Here is a 22,807-nt window from a genome sequence, read left to right on the forward strand (position 1 = left end):
TATTAATGTTACCAGAATATATTTTGCAAAATGATATATTCAGATTTAAAGACCAATATTTCATGCAGTTAAAAGGCACAGCTATGGATATATCAGTCATCCATGTAGATATTTGCCTATCTTGCATTTTAAGCGAACCAAAAATGTTTTCTTAGTTAAGTATTTAATTTCATTAACTCTTAAGTAGCTGTATTGACAGTTGATTTATTGTTGGGAAGAGGAATAGAGAGGATGAGCATTTATTGTCAGATTTGCTAAGGCAGACATACGGTTGTTGAAATTCAGACATAGAAATTTCTGTTATTGTAAATAAAGAATTAGGGAGAAATCTGTTAGTTACCCTTTTGTTTTGTACAGAAGTCAGTAGAACTAATTTACTTCATTTTTGAAGCTGTCTTATTTTTCAGAATTGAAAATCTTAACTTGCCCACAGCCAGCTCGCTGAATAATTTGGAAAATACCTGGTAATCAGGTTACTAATCAAATGTTAAAAGTAGCAGGAGAAAAGTATTTTGTATGATGACACTCTACAGAGTTCTTAGATATACAACTGTCAACCATCAATCAAATGAGAGAGTGACGAAGAGTTTACCTGTGGCTAAGAAGTGATTGTGTGAGGGCTGACTGCAGTAACGTGAATGTGAATTTCATGAATGAAATGATGCAGGTTATTTTGGACTATAGTACAATGGGCAAGAAGGGTGAAGAAGTGATGTAAAAATAATTTAACAAGTAATACAGACATTGATAGAAACATTTTATTGTTCCCAGGCTTTTATTGCAAGTAAGGCAGAAACACAAAAAAATACATAATTGAAGGAGGCAGTAAGACATACAGGCAATGGTATGCTGCTGTTTTTTTTATTATGCTAATGTTTTTATTCATTGAAGGTCTTTATATAAACATTAATGTGATGCTGTCAATCTCACCTTTATTCTCACTGATGGGACTGCTTCCCAAGCTACCTGATTCCTGGGTGGCTCATGGGAGAATATTTTCTACTCCTGGAAGTCATATCTACTGTGTAATTAGTGATAAAGGTAGGAGCCCATGTTGCTGCAGCACAGATATTATCCAAAGGCAGTCTAGCTTGAAAGGCTGCAGAAGTACAGAGGATATAAAAAGTGTACACAACCCTGTTAAAATGCCCAGTTTTTGCGATATAAAAAATGAGACCACAATAAATAGTTTCAAAACTTTTCCCACCTTTAATGTGACCTATGAGGAACTGGTCTCAGATATTTCCTTTTTAGTGGCCACTGCCATGACCATGGCATCAACTGCTACACCTTTAGTTAGGAAAGGCTTGTCCTTAGGGGCAGTAATATATTTATTTGGCCTCCTAGGAGTTGGTTCTGTGGAGTCTGGGGTCTCCCAAGCCTTCTGAGAAATTAAATCAATAAGCTCATCAGAAGGAGGGGTCACCCAGGAGGTGGAAGGGCAAGACCAGAAAGCCCTCAGATATACCAACTCCTCAGCTGAAGGGGATGTGGACTGCCAGTCACCACTCTGCTTTAAGATTTCCAGGATGACTCCAAAGGAGATATCTTCAGGAGGTGACCGTGGGGAATTTTCTGCATCATCGAGGTCAGTATGAGATGTAATTGACTCTTCTGGGGAGTCAAGATGCTTCCTCTTGCAAGTCTTCTTCCGAAGGACTTCCTCAGTGGGGTAGTCTGGGGAAGTTTCAGAAGGGGGGGGGGTCCCTTGCTGAACGTCCTGAGGCCTAGGGTCTCTTCGGTCCTGTGGAGAGGGTACTTGAGAAGGTAAAGTCACTGGCCGAGAACTGGAAGGAAATCCAGGATAGACTTTGTCTGAGACTGGGATGTAGTCATTACCCTCCTCTTAACCTCAAAGGCACTCTGTCCCTGATTCAAAGAACACCCTGGTTCCGACAAAAGGGCTGTTGGGGCCAAAGGAATCTCCAGTGCAGGAGACAGATGCTCTGAGGCAGAGGTAGGATCCAAACTTACCTGCGCCAAAGCCCCCAGAGGGAGGTTCGGAGCCAGAGAGATATCTAAATTCAGTGGGAGCGAGAGAGTTTGGAGCCAAGGGTTCAAGCTGTTCTGGCAAACTCTTGGATCCAGAAACGACTGTCTGCTGTGAAGGTTCTGTTGGAGCAGACAGTCTAGGAGCTTTTTGTTTCGGCTCTGAGGAAGACTTTGGAGTCGAAGAAGAACGTTTCTTCTGTAAAATTGCTTCAGAAAAGGGAGTCTTAAGCAGTCCCTTTAATATGAGTTTATTGTTATGCTCCATAAGAGCCCTTTGATTGAAATTGTGGCAGTGGAGCATGATTCTTGAAGATGGAGAGACCCCAAGTAATACATACATAAAGTGTATGAATCACTCAAGGGCATCTTTCAACACTGTATGCATTTTTTTTAAACCAAGAGGTTTCCCTTCCTGTTTTTGAGACATTATTACTAAGAGGAAAAAGAGAAGGATATTATGTGAAAAATAAAACGGATTGAGAAAGCATTTCTGAATTACCCCTTCCTACTGTCTCCATTTTGGTCATCACATTATATTTTCTGTTTAGTGTGCACATGCTTAATAGCAATAGAATTTCTTGCTCACAAAAGAACAAGATCTCCAAAAATGCTTTAAAGAGTGCATTTATTTAAAAAGTTAACCTTTTTATTTAGATTGATTGCATAATATCGATGTATTGAGATGAAATATGGTATCTGACGTAGGGACTTAATTTGTCAGCAACCTTTGGGTGTTGGATCCGACTTCGGATCCGAGCCAGCAACTTATTTTACAGCTTATGGATCCGAGCTCCTAGCTCCTCCCCTTACCCATAATCCCCTGCCAACCCTGATTGACCCCAGATCTAGTTTGCCGCTCTTAGTAGAGACAGCTGGATTTTGAGCTCCTGGCGATTTACCAGATAAGTGGTTAAAATCTTGTAAAATTAAAGAGTTTTTCTAGGTTTGTTGAACAGTGTGTGTGATTTAGGTTTCCCTTTTGATATTTTCTTAATTTTTAGTGTAATCCCTCCCCTCGCTGGTTCGTAGAGTGTGTGTGTGTGTTGCTTGTGTTTTTGGGGCCTAGTGTGATTGTGTAGCTTACGTTAGTTTTTTGTTATCATGTCAGAGGCCCCAAAACCCATTTTTTCCAAGTGCACCGAGTGTGGCCATAAGCTTTCACCGGCAGATGGCCACACTTGTTGTGTTCGGTGCCTTGGGGTTGAACACCTGTCCTCTGGGTGTGCCATTTGCGTGGCGTTCAACCCCAGGGCACTGAAAGAACAGAGGTCGAAGCTGATCCTGGTGGGACTTTTGCCTCCGGATTCGGCTTCGGCCTCCGCCGCTCCCGTGGCACCTCCTCAGCCTTCGATGGTGGCCACTCCTGCCCCCCTTCCCCCGGCCGGGATTCAAACTCCCACTAAGGCACCGGAGAACAGGGAGGCCAGGAGGGAGAAAAGGAGGGAGAAGCACCACAAGCGGCGGGCCGAGGCCTCCACTTCGGCACCCCCCCAGCTAAGCGGGCTTTTCCCTCCACGGCTTCCAGGTCCCCTCCTCCTCGGATCTGATCCCCTTGCTTTTCCCCGGGACCCGAGGAGGAGGAGACCCGATCTCCGTCGAGGTCATCGAGGCGGCATTCCTGGCCCGCCTCGGTGGCCTCGTCGAGCTATACTTATAGTCTTTCTGATGCAGACTTGGACCGGATGATGAGAGGGTTCATCCAGGCCCAGCTGCAGATGGGAGTGCTCTTGCCTCCCCCCCTTCGGGGGGGAACTCGACACCTTTTTTTGCCCCGATAGCTCCTTCTCCGACCCACTTCCCGGGTTCGGAGCGCTCGGAGCCGGGCAACGTTGGAGCCGGGGGTGGGTCGGTGCCGACAGTACTGGGTACTTCAGATCCGACCCTGCCCTCGAGTTTGTCGGGTCCTTCGTCGGATCCGACCTCTCTGAGCCATGGGCCGAGCTTCAGATCCGAGGGATTCAGTGTGCCTTCGGCTCCGTCCAGGTCGGAGCACACGGGTCCTTCGGATCCGGTGGCCTCGGCGCCAGTTCCGATCCCTTCATCGGATCCGAGTGGGAGACGGCTTTCGGATCCCAGGGAGATAGGCTCCCCCTCGGCCTTCGATGTAGTTGAGAGGGCTCTGTTGAGAGCATCCGGACCCCCGGTCCTTACATTGGCTCCACCCTGCACTCCCTCTCTGCTGGGTCAGGCTTCCATCACCCGGCCACAGGGACAGCCTGCTTCGATGTCCCAGGTTGTTCCACATGAACAGGATATTGCTGGTGAGACCTCCTTGGATAGTCCCCCCGAGGAAGTGCCTCGCAAGCATAAGTGTAAGAGGAGACACGTGGACTCCCCCGAGTCCTTAACAGAGGACACGGACTTGGATGAAGGGGAAGGCTCCCCAAGGTCACCCCCTGAGGATGTCTCCTTTGGAGACATCATGGAAATGCTCAGGATCAGGGGGGGGTCTGCCCCCAAGGCTTCCTCTGACAAGTCCGTGTTCCTGGAAGCATTCGAAGCAGACCTCTTGGGTGTCCCCTCCGGCCAACCCCCTGGTGGACCTTATCACCACCAGGGCGTGGAAGGAGCCGGACACTGTGGAGCCAGTCCCCAAATGCCCAGATAGAATTTTGAGTCCCCCTGCAGACCGGTCCCATTGGAGCAAGGGTCCCCCCGTAGATGCCATGTTGATGGCGGCAGCCACGAAGAGGGAATTAGCTCAGGAGAGCCTATCAGGTCCACCCACCAAGCAAGGAGTCCTGCTCAATGTATCGCCTCGGGAAGCGGGTATTTAGTTCAGCGACCTTCTCAGTAAGGTCCCTGAACTACATGGCACATGTCATCAGGATGCAGCGAGATCTTATCAAAGAATATGCTGCTTCCCCCCCCAGTGTCCATGTCGGCGGAGGACAAGCAGTTGTACTCCACTTGTATGGCCACTCTAAGATCCAAATACCTCTATGCGGCTTTTGTCCCACGCCACAGAGGGAGCCGCTAGAGCCAGCGGAGCGGGTCTAGTCATGAGACGTCAGGCCTGGCTCCGACATTGTGACTTCGCGGAGCCCTTTAAGGCGTCCTTTGCAAATGCCCCCTTTGATGGTTCTGCCTTGTTTGGCAAGACCGTTCGCGAGACACTTGTCCAGAGTGAAAAGGACGGGAAGACGTTGTCTGCCGTCGGAGTCTGCTTCTCTGCTCCCCAGAGGTCCTTCTCCAAGAACCAAAAGGGACAGAAGATGTGGTTCCGGAAATCGCAACATTCCCATCCTGCTCCAGACAGCCAGTCCTTCCGTGGCAGAGGAGGACAGGGAAGACGCCGCCCTAGAGGCAGAGGTGTCCCGAGAAATTTTGGGTCCAGAGAAACTTTCTCTGATCGGCCCACGCAGCAGCCCTGAGGGGCTGCCCAACTGCTCCTCTCTGGAGGCAGTCGGGGGTGCTTCTCGAAGCACCTGGCGGCTTGGGAGTCCATTACGTCAGATCGCTGGGTGCTTCGTATCATATCCAGAGGTTACAAAATCCCACTGCACCATGTCCCCAGACTCAAAAACCTCCCTGATGTACCACCCGATCAGAGGGAGGCAGCAGCTGCAGAAATTCAGCAGCTGCTAGAAAAAAGAGCCATCCAGCCCGTCCCCCCAGATCAACTCGGATTAGGGTTTTACTCCAGGTTCTTTCTGGTGCCAAAAAAGACGGGGGACTTGAGACCGATTCTCGACCTTTCACTCTTGCACCTGTCAGTAACCAAAGAAAAATTCCGGATGGTCACCCTTCAATCCATTCTCCCCCTCTTGCGGGAGAGCGACTGGATGTGCTCAATAGACCTTAAGGATGCGTACTACCACATTTTAATGGACAGATGATCCAGGAGGTTTCTCCGCTTCCGGCTGGGAGCCAGTCACTATCAGTTCAGGGTCCTTCCCTTTGGTCTCACCACAGCCCCCAGTGTGTTTACCAAAGTGTTAGCCGTAATAGCGGCCCACCTGAGACTCCAGAGAATGCAGGTCTTCCCGTACCTGGACAACTGGCTCCTGTCCGCCCCAACAAGGCATCTACTCTGCGCAGCCAGAAATCACCTTCTCCGGCTAGCTCCCCATCTAGGCATTACGATCAACCTGGACAAATCCTCCCTTGCTCCAACACAAGTGATAGATTTCATAGGGGCCAAACTAGATACGAGAAGTCTGCGAGCGTTCCTCACTTCGGAGCGACTTCAAAACCTGAGACATCATGTGCGGGCCATCCTCCAACTAAAAGCCCCACCAGCGGAATTGGTCCTGAGGGCGCTAGGTTTCATGGCAGCAGCAATAACTCTTCTTCCATACACTCGTCTGAATATGAGGGTGCTACAGTGGACTCTTTTAGTCCAATGGTCCTTTCAGTCTCTTTCCCCTCAACCATCCTATCTCACTCAGCAGGGCTTGCAGGAGGGCCCTCTTATGGTGACTCCAGTCCCCGGACCTTCATACGGGACGACCCTTCTGCACGCCGCCTCGCCACGGTGACCCACAGATGCCTCTCGCCTCGGGTGGGGGCGGGGGGCATTGCTCAGGCAGAACGGTCCAAGGCACGTGGAACGACACAGAGACCTCCTTGCATATCAACGTTCTGGAGATGAGGGCGGTGCTGTTGGCGTTGCAAGCACTTCAGAACCTTCTCCCCGTAGGAACAATTGTGATACAGACGGACAACATGTCAGTTGTCTGGTACATCAACAAACAGGGGGGAACCAGGTCCTACCCTCTCTGTCGAGAGGCCATGAGGGTGTGGGAATGGGCGATCTCCACCAACCGCTTTCTTATCGCAATGCACATTCCAGGACGGTCCAACATTCTGGAGGACAAGCTCAGCCGCACTATTCTTTCCCCTTACGAGTGGTCTTTCAATTCTCAGGTAGCGAAGCGGATTTTTGCCGAATGGGGGCAACCCTGCTGCAGTCTTTTTGCCACTCCCTCAAACACGAAATGCTCCAGCTTCTTCGCTCTGATTCCCCCCCCTCGGGGAAGCCCTGAGAGACGCTCTAGTGCATGCTTGACCTCCCGGTCTACTTTATGCCTATCCTCCTCTACCCCTGATGCTGAAACTGATACAGAAAGCCTCTCGGTTGGGGAGCAGAATGATCCTCATTGCCCCATTCTGGCCTCGTCAGACTTGGTTCCCTTACCTGTGGTCTCATCTGGTGAATCCTCCCTGGATTCTGGATCCCATTCCGGATCTAATATCCCATCCCTTAGGCCTACCGACCCCGAATCTGGACAACCTGAAGCTGACAGCTTGGTGCTCCAGTTCCAGTCTTAGTCGGGACTCCCAGCATCTCTTCACCAGTTAAAGCCATCTTGGTGGCAGCACATAAACCTTCCACTAGAAGAGTCTATCACAGTAAATGGAAGTGTTTTTCCATCTGGGTGGAACACCATAACATAGATCCCTTCACGGCTTCGTTGCCGTCCGTCTTGGATTTCCTCAACGGACTCTTTCAACGGGGAGCTAGCTGTTCTACGGTCAAGGTTCAATTGGCAGCCATTTGTCATTACCATGTGGGACACGAGTCAGGTCCCTTGATGACTGCGAGATTATGTAAAACCTTCCTCAAGGGTACCTTCCTGCTCAGGCCTCCTGTAAAGGAAGCTGTACCCCCTTGGGATCTATCATTAGTCCTTCAAGCCTTGACTGCCCCTCCCTTTGAACCAGCTGCCTCGGCCGAACTTAAATATCTTTCCTGGAAAACGGCATTACTTGTCGCCATCACTTCAGCGAAAAGAGTTTCCGAGCTTCAGGCCCTTTGTGCGAAACCTCCCTACTTGATTTTTCATCAGGATAGAGTGTACCTCAGGACCAGTTCCTCCTTTCTTCCTAAGGTGGCCTCAGAAACCAATATCAATCAGTCCATTAACCTGCCAGTTTTCTTCCCTAAGTACCAGAATAAAGGAGACTACAAGCTGCATTCCTTAGACGTGCTCAGACAACTGCGCTTCTACATTCATAGGACTGCTGGTCACAGACAATCCGATCAGTTGTTCATTTCCTTTGCCAAATTCAATCTGGGTAAAGCTATTTCTAAGGTCACCTTATCACGATGGATTTCACAGTGTATTCTTCTGGCCTATGAAGCTTCGGGGAGGCCCGCACCTCAGGGAGTACGGGCGCATTCTACTCGCTCCATATCTACTTCTGCTGCCTTTAGATATAGAGTATCTTTGGATGATATTTGCTCTGCAGCCACTTGGGCCTCTTCTCATACCTTTATCAGCCATTATAAGCTGGACGTTATTTCCAGAGGGAGAGCATCCTTTGGCTCCGCAGTGCTCCGGAACATCTTTCCATGATGGCCTCCCAAGATTCAGGTAGCTGGGGACTTTGTCCCAAAGGTTGCTGACAAATGAAGTCCCTACTTCAGATTAAGAAGTTATGTACTCACCATAACGTTCCATCTGAGTAGGTGACTTCATTTGTCTGCAACCACCCCCCCCCCCCTCCCCCTGACCTTCAGAAATCTATTCTTGAATGTCCTTTCTTGGTCCCTTTCGGGACACTTTTGGTCTGAGATTTGGTATAAGGGCAAACTTGATCTGAGGTCAATCAGGGTTGGCAGGGGATTATGGGCAAGGGGAGGAGCTAGGAGCTCGGATCCATAAGCTGTAAAATAAGTTGCCGGCTCGGATCCAAGACCCAAAGGTTGCAGACAAATGAAGTCACCTACTCAGATGGAACGTTATGGTGAGTACATAACTTCTTATTATGCTTATTAATCAGTATGGTTACATTTAACCTTTTGGACGTTTTGGTCTTCATCCTTTGGGGATAAATATTTCCACTATGATTAAATGAACCTGTATCCCACCTTGTTATACTGTTTAAATAGAAAATTGTATTTCTGACAAAGAGAAGTGATGTTCTTCATTAAGATCACTTTTGCCATAATACTTAGGCACTTCGCCATTAGGTCTGTCCGTACATGCAGCCATATTTCTGGAGTGCAGGATCCTTCCCACCTTTTTGAGTGGCATGCATGTTGCCCTGTGGTTTATCCAGGTATGCCAGTAAAAGATAAGTGCCTGCCTATGCCATTTTAGAATTGTATTCCTGCAGTTTGAGTGCAGATGCAATTTGGGGTCATTGTTGTGTGCAATAATACCATCCTGTATATGGTTAACTAGGTTCAGACTTTGGGATTAGAAAAGTGTCCCGTTGAGGAACCCTTTATTTCTCTATGTTTTACTGTTGGGTACTGATACTTTTGCAGTATATTTTGCTTTTTTTCTTAATGGGTTTTACTTCTTTCTAGCTCCAAAAAAGGGAGACATGACTTTGGTAGGCAAATTCCTCATACGGAATGCCACATTCATTTTTTTTTTTCTTTGTCTTGGAGCTGATCACAACATCCAGCACTATACTACATTATCTTCCAAGCTTCCAACACTGCAGAGTAGGTTATGTTCTCTTCATGAATATTTTGACAGAAAGAGACTTGAGGACCTTTGATGCATCTCCCATGGTGACCTCTGGGTTGTCTTCCTCCTCTGACTTTTCCTTCAAAGATAAACAGAGAGAGAAGTTGGAAAGGGATGCAGGAGTCACAAACAGGTGCCAGTTGAAGTGAGGAACCTTTGCAGCTCCTGGAACTGACACAGTTCCATAATTATCTGGTTATGCCCCAGACCTTTTTGTTTCAGGAACTGGGCATGTGCTACCAGACTGATTCTTTGTAGATTTCTAACTTGATGCCCAATGCAGGACACATGCATTTCCATATAGCTGTTTGAATTCATCAAGAGCAGGTCATGTTTGCTCATCCTGGTGGGTTTTTTGAAAAAAATCACCAAAGCAATGGGTGAAGGCAGAACGGTACACACCACATACCTAAGCTTACTCAAAGCTTTTGACACAATTCCCCTCTTAGGCATAGTAGAAAATCTAAATAAACTGGAAATAAAGCCCTTTGTCACCCGTTGGATTGCCAGTTAGCTCACAGATAAACTGTGGGAAATCCAAATAGGGGAAGTTACCACCACAAAGAGACCAGTCACCAGTAGAGTCTCCCAGGGTTCTCTGCTGTAACCTCTCCTGTTTGGCATCTACTTTTGTGAAGTAAAAGCCAATACCAAAGAGCTCTGGCTGACTATATTTTTAGATGACTGCAAGCCATGAGCAGTCTTTGAACTCCCAGATGATGTTGCCAAACTTCAGGAAGGTTTGTCTCAAATGAATAACTGGTGTTAAAATCTTGGACTGAAACTAAATGCCAGAAAATCCATTATTGTGTCCTTTGGGAAGTCATCTATCCCAAGGAACTACAGTAAACTCAGTTAACCGGCACCCAAGGGGATTGTTAGATGTCGGATAACTGTAGTGTCTGGTTGCTTGAGAGGTACTATTAAAAGTAGACCTGCCTAATGCTGTACCTTATACTATTTGTTTGGTTTGACTTGTTCTCAGGTTGCGGAGAGAGGGAATTAATTCCTATCTTCCTGTTTGAAACTCTAAAAACGTAAGGTATGTTTCTGCGGGGGGAAACAGAAAGTGCAACACATGAAAATTGTACTGTATTTCTTCAGTTATTTTGCTGGTTGCTTGAGCTCCAGTTAACTGAGAGTTTACTGTACCATATTGGCAATACGTCCCTAAGAGTTGACCCAGTTGTTCTGGAATTGAGACCTTATGTGGACAGTGACCTAACTTTTGGCCAACATGTGTCCATTGTTACAAGAAAGTCCTTCTGTGTTGCACAGCTTATAAACAAAGGCATTGTTTCTAGATCTAGGGATGCCATTGCTCCCCTTTACTCAGCTCTCATTAGGCCAGTTATTGAATATAATGTCCCACTTTGGCATGTGTCTGCCTAAACACATGCAGTAACTGGAATGCCCACAAAGATACCTTACTAAAAGGATACAAGGCCTAATCAACATATCCTACATGGATCTTTCAAAGCCCTGTCACTGTACTCCGTATCCTATAGACTGCTAAGAGGTGACTTATGCTTGGCATGCAAGGTATCCTCTGACCCAGTACTGATGGATCTGCTGCACATCAGCAAGTTAGATGGCATCAGAAATACTCTGTTTAGGGATCTAAACCTCTTCTGCAACATCAAAAGAACAGTTTGGAGGGACTAGTATATCTCACAGAAGATAAATACTGCTGTGGAGCAGACTCCCATCCATATAAAACAAACTTCATCCCTGTCCATTTTCAAGAGCAACTTGGTTCTCTGGTTGGAAAACAGAAAATGTATCCCAGGACAGCTATCAGTACTACTAATATAGAGTTGTAGCTCCTAAATGCTTTATCCTTTGCATGGGTCCCCCCAAATTATCTGTCCTATGATCACATTTATTCTCATTAGGGCTAGTATATAATTATTGACTATGGGATGGATAAGGGCAGTCTCTAAATCAAATGGGATAGGTTAATTTAAGCACAGAAAGAGAAACTGGCAAGGCTTAAAATGGCTTGCAAGGGCAGCTAGCCTAGTAGTTACCTATGTACCTATGTGGAGAAGGCCTGCATGGTTATTTCCAAGGGGGAAGATGAGGTCTCCGACATTCTAGGTTTTGGCAAGAAAGTCTGACCTTCCTGCAGAGCCTAGGTCTGCAAGGGCAGATGCCACAATGAAAAAGACCCCAAAAATGAGGCAACTTTGACAGCTCCCCAACCCCCTTAGTTCCCAGCAGACATCCTCTAATCAAGCTGTGGTGGGTCTTTCACTTCTTCTTCTACACAGGTTCCCCATGAACAGCTCCCCCAACCCCCTTAGCTCCCAGCAGACATCCTCTAATCAAGCTGTGGTGGATCTTTCACTTCTTCTACGCAGGTTCCCCATGAACAGTGATTCAACCTTGTCCAAGGCCTTCTGAAAGGTTTGCCAGCTTTGCAACTAGGAACTGAAACTTCAGTGTCAGGAGCCTCCTCCCCAAAAGGAAATGTAACACTCTCCTACCCAGGCAGACGCCTCACAAGAAAATGAAGGGGAAGAACTAAATATGTAAATAAATAAGAAATGGATTATTCCTCACAGAATCTTCCCCTCTTGTATATGATCCTGACTTTCAGAACAATATTACCTCTTACTATCCCTCTGAGAAGATCCCCTTTGGACAGATATGCATGACTAAGTTTCAGATGTCTCTCTTGGCCCACCTAGCAAACAAGGCTGGGGAGGTATTTGATGCTGATCTGATGGCTAGGTTGTTAAAGTTCACATAGTGTGTTAGTCAGGTGATAAAACATTTTTTAAAGTATGGATGTGATGCTGTTGAGGCAGCTTTCAGGGCAGCATCCACTGGGTCTATGATTAGGAGGCATATCATGCTAAGGCTTCAACCCTTACCAGAGGATATCAGGGCACAGCTACTTAAACTACCCCCTCCCTCCCGACTTGTGAAAACTTCAAGAGAATGGAGGAAAGAGGAAAAGTTATGTAGGGTGTAGAGTGGCTGTTTCATCAACCCATGCCATAATACTTGTAAGTCTGGACACTTTTATCCCAAACAGAGTAAGGGTAAACACACTAAAGGAAAGAAAGTCCAGTTTAAGAAAAGACTGCAGGGGAACAATAAAGGAAAACCTGGGGGGGGGGGTCCAGAACCCATCCTGTGATAGGAAGCAGCCAGAATTCGGTGTCTTTCCCTCTTCCTAAACCCCCACAATCCCTCAAGCAAAATGGCAGGCAGCAGACCATCTATGTCTCTCTGTATGGAAGTTCATGACAGGAGAATCTTGAGTCCTGCAGATTGTCAGGGATGGATAGAGACTTAATTGGAAAAAGATCCTTCTTATGGCTTGAATTCTGTGTGTTCCAAAATACCAAGAAAGTCTAATACAACCTATTATATCAGACCTCCTACAGCAGGGAATCATAGACACAGTTCTTGTTCAGGAGCAAGGAAAAGGGTTCTGTTCCAGACGCTGTTGTTCTGAGGAAAGATAGCAGTTGGAGACCCTTCCCCGAGATTTCAAGGTTAAACACCTTTCTAAAAATGTCAAAATCCAAGATGTTGACCCTCCAGACTCTGTTACCCCCCCCCCCCAACCCTACATCCCTGTTCAAGAGCAAGGAAATAGGTTATGTTCCAAATGTTATTGTTCTGAGTAAAGACAGCAGTTGGAGACCCATCCCTGACCTTTCGTGGTTAAACACTTTTCTAAAAATGGCAAAATCCAAGATGTTGACCCTCCAGACTCTTGTTACCCTTCCTACATCCCACAGCTCTTATGGTCACCCTGGACTTACAGGTTGTCTGCTTTCATAGACCCATTCATGTTCTTTACAGGGGGCTGGCATTATGAATTTACTTTATTGCTCTTTGGTCTATCAGCTGAATCAAGGGTCTTTACAATATGCATGCCACAAGTTATTGCTTTTTTTTGTTGGACAAGGAACATTCATATCTTCCCATATGTAGATAACTGTCTTCTTCAAGCATCCTGTTAGAAGCAGGTAAGCAGGGCCTTGACCTTTACTGTGGATATACTCCACAAACATGGGTTCACTCTGATCCTGCAGAAATCAAAACGTGCTACCCTCTCAGAGGGTTATCTTCCTGGGGGCCCTAGTAGACCACCTGTTTACAAAAAGCCTTTCATCCTCCAAACTAGAAACCTACTAAGCTTACTTCCTTCAGTTATCAGCCCAGACGTGCAACATAGTTAGAGTACCTCAAGGCTCTGGGTGCATGGCGTTGACTGTTCTCATTATACCTCATGCCAGACTCCACATGAAAAAGTTACAGAGGTATCTGAGGTTCATGTCATGTGGGTCTGGCACTGTCAGTTTCTAGAGAAAATAATCACAGTCCCCCATCCATTGCAGAGGAGCTGGAGTGGTATGCTAAGCAGAGCATCCTTAACCTGGGGTTCTTCTGTACTGAGAAAAAACTCAGCCAGGCAGTCACAACCAATGCCTCAAACATAGGCTGGGGAGCATTCATTTAGAATCTCAAAAATAAAGGGAGTGTGGGATGATGCTCACCAGTGGGGAAAAAAAGCATACAAATCTGAAAGAAATGTTAGCCTTAATACAGAAAATCAAAGCCTTTACCCAAATGTAGACAGAAGATGCTCTCCAAGTAGTAAAAGACCATGCCACGTGATTTGGTGTATCAACAAACAAGGGGAAACAAAATTCTATACCCTGTGCAGCTTAGCAATGCATGCATGGGAACTGTCACTGAAATACAAGAGTGCCTTTTAAGGCAGTGTATATCCCTCAGAGTAGAATAACGTGGTGATCTTCTAAGCAGATCAGTGGCAGACCCACAGAAGTGAATGTTTCACAGGGATGTCTTCCTTCAGCTAGTGCATAGATGGGGTGTTCATCAGATAGACCTGTTTGCATCACAAGACAACAAATGTCTGAAGCAGTTCTGCTGAGGGGTGCCATGCAAATGAGCTTGGGCAATAGATGATTTGTAAACAGACTGGACAGGTCCGTTTCTTTATGCATTCCCTCGGATCCCCTTTGCCAGTGTGTGAAAGACCCAGGATAATCTTAATGGACCTCTTTTGGCCTAGGCAGCACTGGTTCTCCCTGATTTTGGAAATGTCCAGAGAAAATCATTAGGTACTGCCAACAACGATAGGCCGTCTAACACAGGACAGAGGGTCCCTAATACACACCAGTGTGATAAAACTGCACCTTCTGCATGGATGATTCCACCCTAATGTCTTTTAGATACTAGTACTTAAGGGGCATGTTCACAGTTATTAGGGAGGCTAGGAAGCCAACCATTATGAAATCCTGCATATCCAAATGGAAAAAGTTTTCTACTGGTGTGGAGAATAGGATCCAAAGATAATGGGAATGCCTGTGGTTTTCCCATGCCTCAATGAGTTGTTTGGGGCAGGCTTAGCTTACACATTAATTGAAGTTCATCTGTACACCATTTCAGGCTGCCTTCTTGTAAATCTGCCGTTGGCTAGCTTGATACTAGTGAAACAGTTTCTGAGAAGAGTCTTGCTTCTGAAACCTCTTGGAAAATTTCAGCTTTCCCCAAAGACCTAAACTGTTTTATAAAAACTTACCCATGCCCCTTCTGAACTGTTTACATCTGTATGCAACAAATTTGTAATCTGGAAAACTGCTCTGCTGAGTGGCTATCACGTCAGCTGGGAGAGTATCTGAACTGCAGGCCTTGATGTACATAGAGCCTTTCCAAGTTTTTCACAGTGATAGGGTGTGCCTAAGATCTAACCCTTCTTTCCTGACCAAACTAAATACAGAATCCATCCTCAGCCAAACATTTCAGCTACTGGCCTTCTTCCTAAACCCTTGAAAGAAGAGTAAGAAAATTCTGCATACCTTAGATGTCCATGGGTAACTTAGATGTTATTTACATAAAGCCAGAGAGTTTAGGAAAACAAACCAGTTTTCATATACTTGGCTGAAAAGAAAGAAAGAAGGCTGAGCTGGTGATCAAGTAGACTATATTTAAATGGCTGCCATAGTGTGCACAATTATGCTACTTCTCTCAGGGAAAATGTCTGGCATGTCAAGGTAAGGCACGTAGATTTTGGGCATTGTGGCCACTGTCACACTCTTAAAAGGAATGGTCACTCAAGCTGCTCTGGAAGCTGCCATTTAGATATCAGTAAACAACTTCTCCAAACATTACAGGCAGGACATTCACTCTAGGGATAGTGAGGTCCTTGTTAAGAAAATTGTTCAGGGCATGCTAAACCCCAGCTACCCTTCTCAAGCCATTAGTCATGCACCGTAAAGCTCTGGAAATTACCCCAGTAGTAAGAACGTCTATGACTGTGATTAAATGAAGAGCGTAGTACAATAGTGTAGGTAATTTACCATAATTGTAGAAATCTGAATAGATCACTGTTGCAGTACTATCTTCTACCCACCATCCCCACTGTTTTTTTTTTAAGTACCTTTAGACACCTGTGGGCTGGGGTAGGGTACTTGTACCTTCCTTGTCCTTCTCCCACCTGTTAGCTTTTAAGGCCTTGGGTCTGCTAAGCTTTGTGCAGTGGCTGCATTGTGAATATCTGTGCTCTCCCCCTTTCCTTTCCTCCTTTTTTCCTGTCCTGTATCATGTGGGCAGTGTGATGTGCCTCTTTCAGGCTGCATACCTCCCTTTTACCTTGGCCTACTTCTTTACCACAATGACTTGGGCCTTACTAGGGTTTCTGGAGACGAAAGCTCTAAGACAGCATAGGCAAGCACCCATCTTAGACTTTATACTTGTTTGCACAATGGACCAGGCATTGGCCCCTTAAAGGGGGAATGGAGGCACCTATCAACTAAGTCCCAGTAATAAGGACTACTACAAAAGCTACCTATTTGGACAACTACTGTTATGGTAAGTTACCTATACTGTCTTTCTTTCTGGAATATTTCAGAATTCTACCTCCATTTTTGTACAAGAGTTTCACTCTCAAATTCCTGCAGTGTCATCAGAACTTCTCATTCTGTAAGCAGACTTTTTCTACCTTATTATGTGATCATTTTATGTATTAAGGGTTGAACATAAAAGAAGTTTGGATTTGTTTATTTTTAACTCTTGATTTAGAGAGGTGTTCCTCCAAGTGCAAATCACAAACCTGAAAAAGAAGCAATAAGTAAATCTTCAGAAGATGAGGAAGAAAAAACAGCTATGTCATGGGAAGCAAAACAGAAAGTTGCAATGGAAGATGTGGCAGATCAGGAAGACTACGGTGGCAGCACAGATGAAGAAATTGAAGGTAAAATTATGGGTTACTAAAATATTTCAGGCACTGGCAATGTACCTTTACTGCATGTGTGCGCAACTGCATTCCCAGTCTGTGCTGTTGAAGGTAGTGGAACAGAGGGTCTCTGGCTAAACACACAATCTGAGAATATGCTTCTCACCACCACCGGTATAGTAAATAATAAAAGGAATCAAGACATGTTTACTGTATAAACAGGATTTCTATCAAAGAATGTCATATCTTCAAGTGAGATGTAGTTATTTGAAGATGAATTACTATTTATATAAAAGAAGTATGTGGTAATTTTCTTTTTATTGACAATATTCTATTTATATTTTGCCCATTATGCTGCAAATGCAGTTCTTTCAGCACTCTGGCCATTTGTTTATATATTTTCAAGTAAGAGAAAATGTTGTGTGAGTTACATGCTGACTGTTAAGTTGTCATCTGTGGTGTCAGTTTAATTTCACTGGAGCTGCTCTTGTTCTACATAATCATAGGATTTGCCTTTGGACCATTGACAGCTTGTGCAAAGCAGCCATTTTGTATTGTATCAGATGTATTCTTGCATTTCAACCCTGCCTTACCCATTATCTAGAAAAAGCTGTAAATGAATCTTTTATTTAGAGAATAGTGCTCCAAATGTAAAAAAAATAACAATGCTATCATCCACTTTATAACAGGATAGTAGAAATAAAGTAAAGATGTGTTATTTTGTGGTTTACTTCTCTGACTTTTACCTGTTGCTGTCTGAGGTTGATCACCAGAAAACAAAGCAAGTCTTTTGACTATTAGAAATGCTCCTGCATTAGATGCCAGTCCGTTTGTTAAAAAGAAAGCTAGCTGTGTTGACCAGGTAAAATACACTATTTGTTGGTAGCATTACTGATGTATATCTGCAAAGATAAGATCCTTAAAAGAAAATGAGAAATTTGAAGGAGCAGTAGTAATGCCATTTTCAGAAGAGTTAGGGTAGCTTAAGAAATGTTTTCTTTGCTTTCTTAAATGGGAGTTATTTTCCAGAGTATCCTAGCAGGAGATTTCGCCCTTGCTTACCTGGATGATATTGCCATCTACAGCATTTAGCATGTCATGGAGGTGCTGAGCAGACTACAAAGGGCAGGTTTGACCATTAAGCCTGTTAAGTGTCAGGTGGGTATGGCAAAAGTCTTCTACCTATGACATAGAGTGAGGAGTGATAAGGTCAGGCTAGAACCTGCCAAAGTGGAAGCTATTCAGGCATGGCCTGCCCCTATTACCAAAAAAGCAGATGAGGGCATTCTTAGGGACAGCAAGGTACTACATAAAGTTTGTCCCTAATTGTAATACCATAGCTGCTCCCCTCAAAGACCTGACAAGGAAAAATAGGCAAGATAAGGTAGTGTGGACTCAGCATGTGAGCAGGCATTCCCAAAGCTTAAAGGAGCTTTGGGAGGACCCCCTGTGTTAGCCAGTCCAGATTACAGCAAATAATTTGTTGTGCAGGTGGATGCTTCAAACCTTGGGATGGGGGCTATACTCAGCCAGGTTTCCTCAGAGGGAGAAGAGCACCCAGTGTATATCTTGGCCGTAGGTTCCAACCCAGGGAGGAATGCTATGCAGCTGTAGAAAAGGAATGTCTAGCCATAGTGTGGGCACTACAGAAACTTCAGCCTTGTCTGTATGGAAGGAAATTCACTGTAATTACAGACCACAATCCCTTAACATGGCTACATCGAGCCAGCCAGCCAAATGCCAAGATTTTCATCGTGTTACACTGCTGCAGTCATTACACTTGGGTTATCCTGCCGTCAGGCAGTCCCACAGTCGGCCAGAGTTCCAAAGTCTTGGTCCGGCGTCGGTTGCTGTAGCTTCTTCCCTGACGTCAGTGCGCCAGGGGTATATAAGATGCATCTGACGCCATTTTCTTCAGTCTTTCTTGCCGCGCGGTGCCCAAAGCAAAAGCATTTCGCAAGTGCCGGTCGGCTGACTCATGAGATTTTCGAAGTCGAATTTCAGATCCGAAGTCTTCAATAAAGCTAAGTACCCCGTTGGGGAAACTTTTTTCTTGCCTCAGACCGATGTCAGAAAAAGTTAATAATTGTATTTCTTGTGGGAAGCAAATACCTCATAAGGACTTCCACTCTTACTGTATTCCATGCCTAGGCCCTGATCACGATGTCACTAGTTGTCGGTTTTGTGCCAGATTTAACAAACGCACTACAAAACGACGTTTTGATTTTGTTTTGCACTACTTTGGCCGAAGGTTCAATTATACAATGGCGTCGGAACAACCGACAACCGCAAGGACAAGGATAAAGACAGGCATCCGAGATCCAAAACTGATGACAAAACCTCTTCTAGGCCAGTTGCCGGTTCACCGGTTCTCAGTGAGGCGCTTTCGCAGCCCTTGAAACCCACTACCTCAGAGCCACAGGCCACCTCCGACTCCCACGTGGAGACAACTAGGCCTCTGGAAACTCAAGGTATTGGGCCTAGGGAAACTAATCCCTCAGATGGGTCCAGAGCCGCTGAGCAGGCATCGGCTTCTGAGGGTGTTTTCAGACCTTCACATCTTAACATTAAAGCACCAGCCAAGACAAAAACACCATTAAAGACAAAGAAGCAAGTACAGCATTCTCCTGGACAGTCCTCCATGCCTAAGAAACAGATACTCAAAATGGCCGAAGACCTTATTACTCTAATCAGGGGTTCCCATCCCCCTCCTGAGAAAAGGCCTAGGCAGGATACAGACTATGATTCCTCTGATCAGGTTTCCATTTCCTCTGATTCCTTTTCAGACCAGGGATACTCTCTCCCCCCCCTCTGAGGACTCTGATGCTGAAGAATCTATCCCTTCAGCCTCTCCTCTTGAGGATTATTATTTTGGGGAAACTTTACATACCACGAGGGAGCATTTCCATTGGGAAAGTCAGGATTATTCAGAATCCATGAAAAGGCTCAGGGACTTCCTTTTATTGCATCAGCACAGGCCCCTTGCTATTCCGCCTATGTTAGATATTGTGGATGATGTGTTCTCTGAATCCAGCTTATCTCCTGATTCTTTGCCCCCTGCACCAGCCAAACCAGATAGGTACTATAGAGTCCCTAACTCTCACAAGTTTCTTTATAAAAAACCCTTCTGCTGACCCAGAAAACATTTCCCAGGGGTTAAGGCTTCCATTGCAAGAAATCCAGTCCCCTCTGACAGAGATTCTAGAGCACTGGATAGATGGGGGAAGAAAGTTTACACTTCTGCAACTTTAGCAGTAAGGGCTTTAAATTACCAGTTCCACATGCTTAAGTACCAACAATATTTAATGGCTCAGTTAAAACAGAAAATGCTTACAAGTTCACAAGCTCCTGACTATAAAGAAATGCAGGATTTATTGCATGCAGTTGAACAGGTGGGAAAACATACTCTGCAATGCGGTTTTGATTCTTTAGAGGCCTCTTGTAGAGCCGCAGTTACAGGTTCTGTGATTCGAAGAAATGCTTGGTTAAAAGAACAGAGTTTACCTGATTATGTTAAGGCAAAATTATTGGATGCTCCTTTGCACCATGATACATTGTTTGGTGTTAAGGCAGAAGAGGTGTTAAAGAAAATGTAGGATAAAGCTAAATCTATGCAAACAGTCAAAGATTTCTTACAGGTACAGCCACCTCGATTTAGCAGAAATTGGCCTACAAAGAATTGGTCCTTTCCAGTGTCAGACAGGCCATAGAGAGGCAGATACAGACACCCAAGAGGCAGATCTCAACCCCAAAGCTCTAACAGACAACGACAGTGGGGTACCTCAACCCCAAAAGGAGGTGAGGACAAATCTCAACCATATAGGAAACAGTCCCAATGACTTCCCCCTTCGTACGCCAAGCACTTCACTTTTGGCAGCACCCTTAGGGGGAAAACTAGCACTTTTTTATCAAAATTGGCAAACAATCACCCAAGACAAATGGGTTCTGAATACTGTGTCTCAAGGTTACAGGTTCCACTTTCACACTTTACGGAGGCTAAAAGGAATGCCAAACCTGCCACAGAATCAATGGGCAGAGGCTCAAAAACAAATATCAGCCCTCATGGACATGAGAGCTATTCAAAAAGTACCACAGCAGGAACAAGGATTTTACTCAAGACTCTTCTTGGTCCCCAGAAAGGACAAAGCCTGGAGACTCATACTAGACCTTTCAACTCTAAATACTTACCTGGATGTTCCGAAATTCAAAATGCTGACACTGCAGCAGCTTCTTCCAATGCTGGGCAAGAAGGCTTGGCTTGTTACTCTGGACCTCAAAGAGGCATACCTGCATGTCCCTATCAGACAAAATTGCAGAATATACCTCATATTCAAAGCTGGTACAATGCACTACCAATTCTCTGCACTGCCCTTTGGCTTATCTGCTGCGCCCAGGGTCTTTACAATGTGCCTGGCGCCAGTAATTGCATTTTACAGACAAAAAGGAATTCAAATATATCCATATCTGGACGACTGCCTCATTCAAGCAGAGACAAAGAACATTCTTCTAAAGCATCTGACGTTTGTAAAAAGGTTGCTAATTTCTCTAGGGTACACAGTAAACGAAAAGAAGTCAAACCTAGTGCCCTCACAACAGATATTCCTGAGTGCCAGCTTAAATACAACGGCCCAGATGGCTTATCTCACGCCAGACAAACAAGGACAACTGACTCAATATTTTCAACTAATGGCAAAAAAGTCCCATCTCCCTGCAAGAAAAATTCTGCAGGCCCTGGGATTCATGGCATCCTGCATACTACTAATTCCATATGCCAGACTGCATATGAGGAAATTACAATGGTACCTAAAAAATGTTTGGACTCAGCACTCTCACAGCTTAGAAACAGTAATACCAATAATTCCCTGCCTACAACAGGAGTTTCGATGATGGGCACAGGCATGTCACCTCAACAAGGGTCAGCCTTTCTCTCTACCCACAGCCAGGCAGACACTAACAGATGCTTCGGACTACGCCTGGGGAGCACACATGGCAGGAAAATGTATTCAGGGCAAGTGGATCACAGAGCAAATGCATCTTCACATCAATCAAAAAGAGATGCTCTAACAGCTTTCAAGGACCTTCTGCATCCAGGACATTTATTATTAAAGACTGACAACACCACAGTAATGTGATACATAAACAAGCAAGGGGGCACTCATTCTTACCCTCTATGCAGGCAAGCCATGACTTTGTGGAACACAGCTCTAACTTATCAAGTTCATCTGCAAGCACAATTCCTGCCAGGAAAGAAAAATACTCTGGCAGACGATCTAAGCAGAAATATCATGGACCCTCACGAATGGAAACTGAATCCACAAATCTTCAGCATGGTAACGCAAAAATGGGGATGCCCAGACATGGATCTTTTTGCCTCCCCACTGAATTGCCAACTACAAAAATTCTGCACAAGGACTTATCACACACAAGCATTTAAAGTGGATGCGCTCTCGTTCAGCTGGAAAAGCCTAAAAGTTTATGCATTCCTACCACTGCCTCTCCTTTCGAAGGTACTCCTAAAAGCCAGACAAGAAAAAACACAGATGATCCTGATTGCTCCAGACTGGCCACGCCAACACTGGTACCCAATCTTAAAGAACGTAGCTCAAGGCCCACCATGGATTTTGCCTCAATTTCCACACCTTCTGACTCAACAAAACAATCAGATCCTATACGGTCAGCTCAAAACCCTAAATCTGGCTGCATGGCAGATTCATTAGTCAAACAGGCAACACCTCTCTCGCTGTTATGGATGTCATTTTGGAGGCCAGGAGGCCTAGCACCAGGAAATCTTACTCAGAAAAATGGAAGAGATTCTGCGCCTGGAACCAGGCTCAAAGCCTTGACCCTCTTGTCCCAAACATTCCTCAGATTTTGCAATACTTAACTGAGATGCTGGACAAAGGCCTAGCCTTCTCATCAATTAAGATCCACGCCTCTGTCATTTCAGCACATTACAACACGGATCCTCCTTTATTCTCTCATCCCTTGCTAAAGCAGTACCTCAGAGGGGCTAAAAACATAAGACCGCCCCAGAGAGCACCAACACCAACTTGGACCTCAATTTTGTTTTGGAAAAACTGACCCTGCCACCTTTTGAGCCAGCCAATACAGCCGATCTAAAATTTTTATCATGGAAAACAGCTCTGCTCCTGGCAGTAACTTC

The 22,807-nt window shown here is 45.4% G+C and overlaps 1 protein-coding gene across 3 annotated transcripts in view; it reads left to right on the forward strand.

The window, feature by feature from the left end:
- XRCC1 (X-ray repair cross complementing 1) overlaps positions 1-22,807 on the forward strand; it is a 1,655,904-nt gene that overhangs the window by 943,779 nt on the left and 689,318 nt on the right. For all 3 annotated transcript variants that reach the window (XM_044080346.1, XM_044080348.1, XM_044080347.1), the window contains one exon: positions 16,491-16,662. In XM_044080346.1, the coding sequence (XP_043936281.1) occupies positions 16,491-16,662 (172 nt within the window). The remainder of the gene's footprint in view (positions 1-16,490; positions 16,663-22,807) is intronic.

Source organism: Protopterus annectens, chromosome 8.part0 (genome assembly GCF_019279795.1).
Source record: "Protopterus annectens isolate FY-2018-M chromosome 8.part0, PAN1.0, whole genome shotgun sequence".
NCBI lineage: Eukaryota > Metazoa > Chordata > Ceratodontiformes > Protopteridae > Protopterus > Protopterus annectens.